The 11738-nt window shown below is 47.5% G+C and overlaps 1 protein-coding gene and 1 non-coding gene across 2 annotated transcripts in view; one reads left to right on the forward strand and one right to left on the reverse strand.

The window, feature by feature from the left end:
- The window catches only part of Rbp7 (retinol binding protein 7), a 4799-nt gene extending 2257 nt beyond the window's left edge, over nucleotides 1-2542 (reverse strand). The window contains exons 1-3 of the mRNA XM_031376993.1: nucleotides 2276-2542; nucleotides 832-1010; nucleotides 297-398 (exon numbers count right to left, since the gene is read on the reverse strand). Coding sequence (XP_031232853.1) covers nucleotides 297-398; nucleotides 832-1010; nucleotides 2276-2348 — 354 coding nt within the window. The 5' untranslated portion in view covers nucleotides 2349-2542. The remainder of the gene's footprint in view (nucleotides 1-296; nucleotides 399-831; nucleotides 1011-2275) is intronic.
- Nucleotides 2543-6576: 4034 nt separating this feature from the next.
- Nucleotides 6577-6705, forward strand: LOC116097267. The gene has a single exon (XR_004121313.1). It is a non-coding gene; the product is annotated as a small nucleolar RNA SNORA70 (small nucleolar RNA).
- Nucleotides 6706-11738: the final 5033 nt, after the last annotated feature.

Here is an 11738-nt window from a genome sequence, read left to right on the forward strand (position 1 = left end):
AATAACAAGGGGCTAGAGAGCTGGCTCAGTGGTTGAGAGTTCTTTGATGCTCTTGCAAAGAACCAGCGTGCAGTTCCTAACACCCACCAAGGGCAGCTCATAACCACCTGTAAGTCCGGTTCCAAGGAGATCTCTGCAGGCACTGCGTGCATGTGGTACACACACACACACGCACGCACGCACACACGCACGCACACGCGCACGCACACAGGTACATAGACATACATGAGTACAAATAAGGAAATAGAGATTTAAATCTCTCCCCCAAATGTTTTCAGAACGGAATGGATCCGTACCAGGTGGAGCTGGTCCCCTTCGATCCAGTGACTCCAGCCTCTGTTTTTCTTCTCTCCTTTCTGTACACAAGTGAGTTTGTCATTCTCCCAGGTAACCAGGCTCTGCATGAAGGGAGAGAGGAACAGTGATCCACTATGGCAGGATCCTTAAACATTACCAGGTAGACTGCATGCTGACTTAACTGAAATCTGCAGCCTATGTTACGTTTTAATTTATTTTTTAAAACTTTTATGTGTGTGCGTTTTGCCTACATGCATGTAGGTGTACTACGTGCATGTCTGGTGCCCACAGAGGTTAGAAGAAGAGGGCACCCTTGGAATTGCAGATACAGGTGCTTGTGAGCCACCATGTGGGTGCTGGGAATTAAACCTTGGATTCTCTACCAGAGCCCAAATGCTCTTAGCTGTTGAGCTGTCTCTCCAGCCCCAAGCCTATGTGCTTTTCTTTACTTTTTCTACAGTGCTAGGAATCTTACCTGGGCCTCATGCTTGCTACGTGAGAGTCCCAGCCCTGAGCTGCTCCCTAACCCCTTACCGTGCATTTTCTGTTATCCAGGCCTTTGTTATCCTCCTCAAATTCTTCTCCAACTTTGAACTTTACAAGGTAGTTCCTCAGGCTGCTACACGTGTGGATGGCGAAGGAGTCCCCATTTTGCTCTATCACTTTCTGAGGCTTCAGCAACTTGGCGATCTTCCGAGTTGCAAAGTCAATGCCTGAAAAGTTATCGTTCTTGTTATATTTTTTATTTTAGTGACTTACATTAGTGGGGGGGGGCATGCATGTGTAAGTCAGAGAATAGCTGCCTTTAAAGCAGGATTTTATGTAACACACGCTCTCTTTGAACTTGTATAGGCAAAGGTGACATTAAACTTTTCATCTTCTGGCCTCCACTTCCAAATATTGGATCACAGGTGTGCACCACCATACTTGACTCAAGAGAACGTTTATAAATTTTACCTGCAGGCATATCTGTGCACCACATGTGTGCAGTGCCCAGAGAGGCCAGAAGAGGGCATCACAAAACTGGGCATTCAGATGGTTGTGAGCTGTCACCAGGGTGACTGAGCCATCTCTCCAGCCCCTAAAGAAGAATTTTTAAATATTGCTTTTACTGGGCGTTTGGAGTCTGTTCTATAACTCGAAGCTTGTCAATGAAGCTTGTCAAGTACCAAGTGTGTCACAGATGGGAGCTTAGGTCTCTCTCTAATCCCTACATTTGAGAAGCCGAGAGAGGATTTCCTGAAGTCTGAGACCAGCCTGGTCTATAAAGTGAGGCTCGGGCCAATTTGACCTACAACGTGAGGCCTTATCTCAAAACAGACACACAAAAAACCCAAACTAATAAATCCCAATATGTGTCCTGGCAAACAGACAAGATTATGCTATGCGGTAATAGTTGTCCAAATCTGCCAGATCTGTGGAGTCAGAGCAAGTTGCGGGGGCAGCACTATACAGAAAGGAACAGTGATCAGACCCTCTCTGGTGGACCCACGCACCCCACTGGTGGCCACAGGGTTCAGGGTTTAGGGCGCAACTGTCCCACCACACACCGGCAGCTCAGGCTGACTGGCCAAGCGGGCTCAGCAATGGCGGGGAAACTGAATTCTCGTGCAGATTGCAGCTGCTGTTTGCCTGGTTTAGACTGCCAGGACCCGCCCTGCCCCCAGGAGCCCCAGCCGCTCCCAACCGTACCCAGGTATCCACGCAAAGCTGGATAGACAGGGGTACATAAGCACCTGAGGTTCGAGGGACGGGAGAGGTAACCGATGGGCAGACAAGACAACAGGGTCAAAAGAAAGAGGATAGACAGAGGAGCAGAGACTATGGGACAAGGGCAGGAGCTGACCAGCTGAGAGCATAACCCACAGGGGACAGGACCTGGAACAGACAGGTCAAGTTGTCTTCACTCAACCCCGGAGACCCGAGGCCTTGCTCCCCACCATTAGCTCCCCTTAGCTGCACAACCCTAGGATCCTACCCAGAGCCAGCATGTAGCCCTCGAAGTTGTCGCTGCTGAGAAGGTTCCAGGTACCGCTGAGGTCTGCCGGCATGGTTGGGTGTCCGTCGGCAGCCAAAGCCTGAGAGCACCGGCAGTGGTGCCCTATATTGTCAATGGGGCGGGGGCGGGGCCAGGATGGGGCCCCGAAGGGACCTCAGGAGGGGACAGGGAAGCTGGGGGTGGGGAGCCCTGGAAACACCCGGTTGGTTATCCCTCCTAGCTTTCCTTCCCCACAAGCTCCGTGCTCCTGGCTCCAGCCCTTCTCCTGCCCCACCCTACCCTGGCAAGCTCTGTTTCCCTTGTGACTCCCTCCTGTCGTTTAACTTTAAATAAGGCTGAATCCAGAGTGTGTCGCAGGTCAGCCTTCATCCTTCTGCCTCGATGTTAATAACTAAACGATTGGTTTTCAGCTCATGGCATCAAATACCGTGTCAGCATAAGTAGCAGTTGTATGCATAAGCCCAAAGCGACACACAGCCATCCTAATAAATAGGAACTCATTTCTTTTACCCTGCTCAGGTTTAAATAAATATCCACTTTTATTTTTGTGTATGTGTGTGTGTCTGTGTGAGTGTATACCGCATGTGTGCGGGCACCAGAAGAGGGTGTATCCTCAGGAGATAGAATTACAGGCAGACTGCAGACTCTTTCCGTGCTCTTAATAGCTGTGTCACCTGTCTAGTGCCTGCCTCATTTCTCAGACAGGCTCTCATGTAGCTCAGGCTGGCTGCCTGACTCGCTATATTGGCTAAAGATGGTCTTGTGATTCTGCTGCCTCTGCTAGGATTACAGGTGTGTACCACACCCGTGTACCACACCTGTGCGCCATACTTGGTTTATATGCTGCATGTGCTTTAAACAGAACTTCAGGGCTGGAGAGATGGCTTAGTGGTTAAGAGCACTGACTGCTCTTCCTAAGGTCCTAAGTTCAAATCCCAGCAACCACATGGTGGCTCACGACCATCCGTAATGAGATCTCCTCTTCTGGGGTGCCTGAAGACAGCTACAGTGTACTTATATATAGAAATAAATAAACCTTTAAAAAAAAAAAACAACAGAACTTCATGAGTTAAAGCCAAATGCTGATTTTTTTCTTCCTTCCTTTCTTTTCTTTCCTCTTCTCTTCTCTTCTCTTCTCTTCTCTTCTCTTCTCTTCTCTTCTTTCTTTCTTTCTTTCTTTTTTTCTTTTTTCTTTTTCCAAGACAGGGTTTCTCTGTATAGCCCTGGCTGTCCTAGAACTCACTCTGTAGATCAGACTGGTCTCGGACTCAGAAATCCGCCTGCCTCTGCCTCCAAGTGCTGGGATTAAAGGCATGTGCCACTACTGCCCAGCTATTACTCAGCATTTCTATGGTAAGTAGGCACCTAGGTGACACAGAATGAGTTTCTCTGTGGTCCTAGTGACCTTTGCCTCTGGTTTTGACCTCACTGTCTTGAGTTGGCTTTCAGGTGTCAGCCATGTGGGACAGAGTAGGCAGTGTCACACACTATTAACTCTGCAGCATTAACTCCTTCAGCACAACAGTCCCAGTTACTTCTCAGGAACCCAACATGTCCATAACCACTGGTAACTGCAAGGGAGCCTGGGAGATGTAGTCTCCAGGATTTAGCCTCTGTAGCCAAAAGAGGAGGGAGGAGAAAAAAATAGAGGCAAGGGCAGGAGGATCTTTGAATTCAAGGCCAGCCTGGTCTACAAAGTGAATTTTAGGGTAGCCAGGACTACACAGAGAAACCCTGTCTTGAAAAGCCAAACTAGAAAGATGAGGAGGAGGAAGAGGAGGAGGAAGAAGAGGAGGAGGAAGAAGAGAAGGAGGAAGAAGAGGAGGAGGAAGAAGAGGAGGAGGAGGAAGAGAAGGAGGAAGAAGAGGAGGAGGAAGAAGAGGAGGAAGAAGAGGAGGAGGAGGAAGAGAAGGAGGAAGAAGAGGAGGAGGAAGAGGAGGAGGAGGGGGAGGAGGAGGAGAAGCAGCGGTGGATTCAGGGCCAGGGAAGCGGCTCCTTAGGTAAAGAGCTTGGTTTGTGAGCAGTAGCCTGTGAGGTTAAGTTCTAGGCCAGTGATTGACTATGTTTCAAACAAAAGGTGGAATGTATCTGAGGACTGACATGTGAGATTGTTTTTTGACCTCCACAAGCATAGCGCACATACATATGTACATGCATGCATACTTCTACACACACACACACACACACACACACACACAGATACACACACACACACCAAAAAATCCTAAAATAAACATCTTCACATCTTTTTTGCTATGGCTCCCCAATGTTCTCATCCACCAGCCCCCTTCCTTCCTTCACTGCAGGCTTCTTTTCTTGTGTTCTTGCTTTGTGTGTGTGTGTGTGTGTGTGTGTGTGTAGAAGTGTGCGCTCGTGTGTGCACTTGGAGGAGGAGTGTTACTGGAGATGAATCCAGGCTTGCAGTAAGCCCTCCCTCACCCCTACATGCTCAAGTGATCCTTCCTGACTTGGTTTCTTGCTAAGTTCCAGAAAGCATTACATTCTGCCTCTTCCAATTTATTAACTCCAACCACCCCACGTTTATTTTGTTTTATGTGCACGAGTATCTTGCCTGGCAGTATGTATACTCACTACATGCATGCAGTACCCACAGAGGCCAGAAGAGGGCATCAGAATACCTGGAAGTTACTGGAGTTACATCTGGGTGGTGGGAACAGAATCCCAGTCCTTCACAAGGGCAGAGCATGCTCTTCACCACTGAGCCATCCTTCCAGTCCACACAGCCTCGTTTTTCTGTTGGTTTTGGTAAAGATGAAGCTCTCTCCCTCTTCCAGATCTTTGCAACAGGGCACCCCTCTTCCTGCAGTGGTCTGTGCATGCTTAGCACCGTTGCCATCTAGTTCAGAGAAGGGATTGTTTCTTCTAGTGCTGCCCTGTACCAGGAGGAATGACCCCTAGACACTCCCGGTCCCCTTCCATATCCTATTTCTTCCTCATGGAGCTGGGATGAGTGTCCCAAGGGGGCTGCGAAGGGCCCAAGACATAGGACTTTACTCTAAAACTGAAATCTGGAACTTATCCTTGGGGCCACAGCTATTGGGCTATTTTAATCAACTAGATAAAATTAACTTGAAATAGAAAAACTTCTAGGTCTGGAGTTCTAAGTCAGTTGGTAGCGTATTTGCCTCTCATGTACAAACCCTGGGTTCATCCCCTAGCATTATATAAACAAGGCATGGTGATACATGCCTATAATTTCAAAGGTCATCCTTAGCTGTTAGCAAGTTTGAGGCCAGCCTGGGCTACAATGAGACACCATTTAAAAAAAAAAAAAAAAAAAAAAAAACAAAAGCAAAACCAAAAACAAACCACAAACAAACAAATTAAAAGACAAGACAAAACAAACCCCCCAAACTTTAACTTTGAAAGCATCTATCTTGCCAATTCATAGGTTGCTCCAAAGTCAATTAGTAGAATCAGAGCTGGGGTTTAAGTAACACGTAAGGCCCTAGGTTCATATCCAGTACAGAAGAAAGTCGGGAGGGAAGGAGAGGGATGGGGAAGGGAAGAGAGGAGAGGAGAGACCTGTAGTTGGGGACAGTTCCATGTCACCTTAGCCACAGTAAGTTGACTTGAGGTGGGAAGGTCTAGAGAAGCCATATCCAAAATGGCCCAAGTTCATGACTAGCTGAATCAGACTTGACTGTGTGTGGCTGGAAACCCATCCAGGCTTGAAAGCTGAGGGCAGGGTAAACTGTAGGCTCTTTAAGGGGTGTTAGGGGTCCCAGATAGCATGGAGGCCGCCGAGTTCTCTAAGAGTCCCATGAGAACTACAAAACTGCTGCCATGTGTCCTACAAATCGGTCTCAGAACTTAGGTGACATCACTTCCACCAGAGTCCTAAACCTTCCAAAATTCAAAAAAGGGAAACTGGAAACCAGGCTGGGGTGCAGCTCAGTGAAGAGAGCTTGAGCTGAGGCCCCGGGCTCTGTGTCTGACAGTGAAAGCAAATGGGCGCAAGACAGTGAAAGCAAACGGGCGGGAGACACAGTCTTGTTACCTGTTTTTATTTTTATTTTTATTTTTTATTTTTTCTTTTTCTTTTTTCTTTTTTGGTTTTTCGAGACAGGGTTTCTCTGTGTAGCCCTGGCTGTCCTGCACAGAGAAACTCTGTCTTGAAAAACCAAATCAGGTTGGAGAGAAGGCTCAGCGGTTAAGAGCACTGACTGCTCTTCTGAAGGTCTTGAATTCAAATCCCAGCAGCCACATGGTGGCTCACAACCATCTGTAATGAGATCTGACTCCCTTTTCAGGAGTGTCTGAAGACAGCTACAGTGTACTTACATATAATAAATAAGTAAATCCAATGGCTGCGTACAGCAGCCTCCTGGGTAGTGTATGCTGCCTATTTCTTATATAAGTTGCTCTAAGGGACCCAGGAGACAAAAAAAAGTAAATCTTAAAAAAAAAAAAAAAAGAAAAACCAAATCAATCAATCAAACAAATAAACAAAAACTTGTTTATAATTTGCATATTTGTATGCCATGTATCTCCTCTCTCTCTCTCTCTCTCTCCCTCTCTCTCTCTCCCTCTCTGTTTCCTGGCAGTCAAGATGTGGGCATCTCGGCTCTGCCATGACCTCCCCACTGTGATGGACTGAAACACCTCATACTGTGAGCCAAACCCTTAACTCCTGCAAACTGTTTCTCCATGGCATTTGGCCATAGCAATGAGAGCTAACTAGTCCACGCCTCCATTCCCCTGTCTGTTGACTCCAAGGCATGACTGTGGGTTTATGTTACTTACCACGAGAGTGTCCGCAGGTCTTGAACTCTGCCTGACAAATGCTCGATAAATGCTTGACTCTGACGACGGACTGACTGTGATCTTTTCCAAGGGAGAAATGCCTTTTCCATTGAGAAGCCAAGGTGGGACCAACTTGCCCAGAAAGAGCTGTTGACTCTCTTATACCAGTTGGCACAGGCATACATACATTGATGTTTAAGGGATTCATAACTGTGAACTCTGCCCAAATTTCTGGAGTATGGAACAGGATGCAAAGAGAACAGAAGCTATTTCCTAGGCTTAACAATCATATTGTTCTAAAGCCTGGCCTAAGAATGAGAGGCACAGATGTTACTAAGAATACTTTTAGCCTTTGTACCAGTTGCCCTGGCTTTGGACCAGCTTGACTAAAGGCCACTTATTCAAGACAGGGCTGGACTGCAGCTGAAGGGGACAGAGATGTGACTAAATCACAGGCTCCACAATCACCTTTCTCCTGGTCAGTAACAAGAATTTCCCTCTAGGCAGGATCAGAAATTATCCCTGGAAAGAAGGAAGGCATTGGCCTCTGTGCCTTGTGCTTAACACTAGTGCCTCGGCTGTAAACTTCTAGACAAAGGCAAGGCTGTGGACCCGAGTCCACAACTGCTCCTCAGCAGACACTGGATGGGGCATGACGAGGTCACAGGGGTGGGAACTCTGTCAACTTGACGGAGTTTGCTGCTTATCCAAGAAGGATCAGGGAGCATGAAGGTGGTCTTCCCACCATCCCTACCTCCCCCCCAACTGTCAGGAGACAACACCATCAAGAGAGTATCTTTTGATTCCTCAGATAGCCCCAAACTAGATCAAGGGTAACCCCATCGCTGCAACCTCGTCTCCTGTACCAGGGATTGGTTTTAAGGACATGAAGCTGTAAATGATGATGGGCTGCAGGAAAGATGCCTGATTTGAAGGAAGAGCTGGTGGGTACCCAGCCTCTCTCCACTTCAGAACCCAAGGAAGCAGCTGACTGACTCACTCACTGCCCAGAGCATTGGTCACTCCCTTGTAGCTCGCTAGGCACAGAATGAGGACGCCGTGACTGGCAGGGACCTTGATAATTCTGGTGACTCATTCACACCAGCCCAGGATCCTGCCCTACATCTGTGCTTCTGAATACAAAGGTCTTTCTCGTTTAGGCCAGTCAGGGCTGAGCGTCCTACAGTACACAAATCTGACAGCACATAAAATCCAGGTCTTGTCTCCTCCAGCAACTGTCTTGCCTTTGGCTACTGCCTAAGGCAGGGTGAAATTCTGACTCAGGTCTCGCTTAACTTGTTGCGGACCCACAGAGGGGAAGCTGAACAAAAAGTTACTCCGTGAATATTCTTCTCTCAACAGCATCACGGTGACTGGAAACACATGAGCATGGTTTTGGGGACTCTGCCTCTTTGAGCAGTACCCCTGTAAAGCTTGTTGGTTGTGACAAAGTTTAGACCAACACAAAGAGCCTTGAGCCCTCATTCTGCCTTGGCCACACGACGTAGGTAAAACCTCAGGGGAGTACTTGTGGAGCACTTGAGGAGCACGTTGCTTTCCCATTGAAGTTAGCTCTTCCTCACCACAGAGGCAGCCTAAGTGGAGAAAAACCATTTCTTTCGTGGGCTTTCTGTGTTATTTATGGTGGCAAGAACAAATTCACAAGATCGATCCCCTAGTGAATTATTTTATGATTGAGACAAGGTGTCAAGCAGCCCAGGCTGGCCTTGAACTTCTAATCCTCTGAACTACTGGGATGACAGGCATGTGCCAGAACATCTGGCTGTGTCTTTTTTTTTTTTTTTTTTATTGAGACAGGGTTTCTCTGTAGAGCCCTGGCTGTCCTGGAACTCACTCTGTAGACCAGGCTGGCCTGGAACTCAGAAATATGCCTGCCTCTGCCTGCCAAGTGCTGGGATTAAAGGCGTGAACCACCACTGCCTGGCTTGGCTGTGTAATTTTAAGTGCCCAATATATTATTGCTGACTACAAGTACAATGTCATACAGGAACCCTCTAGATCAGCAGTTTTTAACCTTTTTTAATCCTTTTTTTTTTAATCCTTTGGAGATTGAGCAACCCTTCCATAGGAGTTGTCTAAGACCATTGGAAAACACAGGTATTTATATTATGATTCATAACACTAGCAAAATTGTAGTAATGACATAACAATGAAAATAATTTTATGGTTGGGGGTCACCACAGTATGAGGAACTGTATTAGAGGGTTGCAGCAGTAGGAAGGTTGAGAATCACTGGTCTAGATCTTACTCATGTCATAAGATTCTTTTAAAAAAGCATTTAATTAGCTGGGTGGTGGTACATACCTTTAATCCTAGTGCTCTAGAGGCAGAGACAGGTCAATCTCTGAGTTCAAGACCACCCTGGCCTACAGAGGAAGTTCCAGGACAGCCAGGGCTACACAGACGAATGCTGTTTCAGAGAAGAAAATAACAAAAATATTTATAAATTGTGTGTGTTGGAAGGGTTTGTGTACATGTGAGCACATGTACCCTTAGGTTCCAGGAGACTTTGTCAAACCCCTTGGAACTGCAGTTACGGCACTATGACCCGATATGTGGGTACTAGAAACTAAACCTGGGTCCTCTGCAAGAGCAGCGAGTGTTCTTTACCATGGAGTCATCTCTCTGTTCTTGTAAGATTCTTTTTTTTTTTTTAAAGATTTATTTATTATGAATACAGCATTCTGCTTGGATGTATGCCTGCAGGCCAGAAGAAAGCACCAGATCTCATTATGGATAGTTGTGAGTCACCATGTGGTTACTGGAAATTGAACTCAGGACCTCTGGAAGAGCAGTCAGTGCTCTTAACCGCTGAGCCATCTCTCCGGCCCCCTGTAGTAAGATTTCTTATAAAGCGCCTCTTTTTTCCTGGTCTTTGCTTCTCACGTCCTCTCTCCTAGTCTTCAGTATAACTGTTTCAGCATACAAATGAGACTCAGCATCCTTGATACTTAGAAGTATCAATAGGAAAGTGGTACAGCTACAGGCTGGCACGTATACAGCCTGAGGACATCGGTTGTTGACCTCTTCCCCCACTGTGGAAGGCGCCTCCAGCCACTCCCCTGAGCTGAGACCTGCAGGATGCCGGGAGTCTCCACTTTCAGCCCAGCAGCCAGCTTCCCTTTCGGACTCTTCCTGACTCCTCCCGAATTCCTTATGTTATTCAAATGTCATTGTAACCTAGAGATTCAGTTATGCTCTCTTGTATATAAATGCTGAACCCCCAAAGTAAAGGAGAGCCTTGATTGGAAACCCTCAACTTGGCTTCGTGTCCTTTTGTTCTCGAACTCTGTGTTTCAGGTCTCCTTTCTCCCTTCGGTCGAGGCAGAACTGGTTCATGAAACTGCGGGACAGTTTCATATTGGCCCCTGCTTCCTCCTGCACCAGAGCGTGCATTCCACCTACCAGCTGCCAGGTGTCCCTGTGACAGCACACAGGGGAAGTGCCAGCCCTTCTTCATACCCCCTCCCCAAGGCTGGTCCACCTATCCACAGCTGCCAGTGTTGGCAACAGAGGCAGGCCAACTCTAGACTGTGGTTTTAAGCATAAGGACTTTTTCTGGCTCCCAGGAGAGCGGTTGTTCAGTTCTTCCTGTTTCCTGTCCTCCTGCCCCTGGAGCCCAGGCCTTTTCCCCCCCCTAAAGAAAGCTTTTAAAATAGTTCTGGAGGGTCCTGACCGATGCCCACTGTGGGAAACTTGGCCACATCTCACACTTCCATGACTCCTGGCATAGAAACAGTGGTCAGGGAGGCAGGAAGCGATGGTGGCAGCTCCCTGAGGAGAGAAGCCAGCCATCCAGTAGGGTGGCTAATAGTTTAAAACTGAGAGGGACCTTAGGGACCACACAATTTCAAAGAAAGGGATTCTGAGGGGGCCAGTGAACGGCAGACTTGGACATCTGGCACCGGAAACCCACCTTCAAGGCCACCACTCTTTCCACTAACAATCTCTTAGGCATGTCTGTGTGGGCATCTGGGGTACACCCCTCTCTCCCTGGCTCTCCCTCGCTTTGTTCCTCTTTCTTCTCTCCTTTCCTGTCCTCTCCTCTCTCCTCCTTGCCCTCTCCCCCCCCCTCCCGCATTATGGAGATGGCCCTGGTGCTCTAATCTGAGCTCCGCAGGAATCTGCAGTAGAGGACTAATTATTAAGGGTATGTCCAAGCTACAGAATGAGTTCAAGGCCAGCATGGGTAACTTAGACACTGTCTCTTTCCAAACAAATATGTGAGGATTGGAGCTGGAGAGATGGCTCAACGATTAAGAGCACTGACTGTTCTTCCAGAGGTTCTGAGTTCAAATCCCAGCAACCACATTGTGGCTCACAGCCATCTGTAATGAAATCGGATGCCTTCTTCTGTTGTGTCTGAAGACAGCTACAGTGTACTTACATATAATAAATAAATAAATCTTTAAAAAAACAAAAACAAAAACAAGCTGGGCAGTGGTAGTGCACATGTTTTGTTTTTTTTTCCCTTTTTTTCCTCTGTGTAGTCCTGGCTGTCCTTGAACTCACTCTGTAGACCAGGCTGGCCTTGAACTCAGAAACCTGCCTGCAGCCGGGCGGTGGTGGTGCACACCTTTAATCCTAGCACTCGGGAGGCAGAGGCAGGTGGATTTCTGAGTTGGAGGCCAGCCTGGTCTACAGAGTGAGTTCC

The sequence above is a fragment of the Mastomys coucha genome, unplaced genomic scaffold, assembly GCF_008632895.1.
Source record: "Mastomys coucha isolate ucsf_1 unplaced genomic scaffold, UCSF_Mcou_1 pScaffold18, whole genome shotgun sequence".
NCBI classification, from domain to species: Eukaryota; Metazoa; Chordata; class Mammalia; order Rodentia; family Muridae; genus Mastomys; species Mastomys coucha.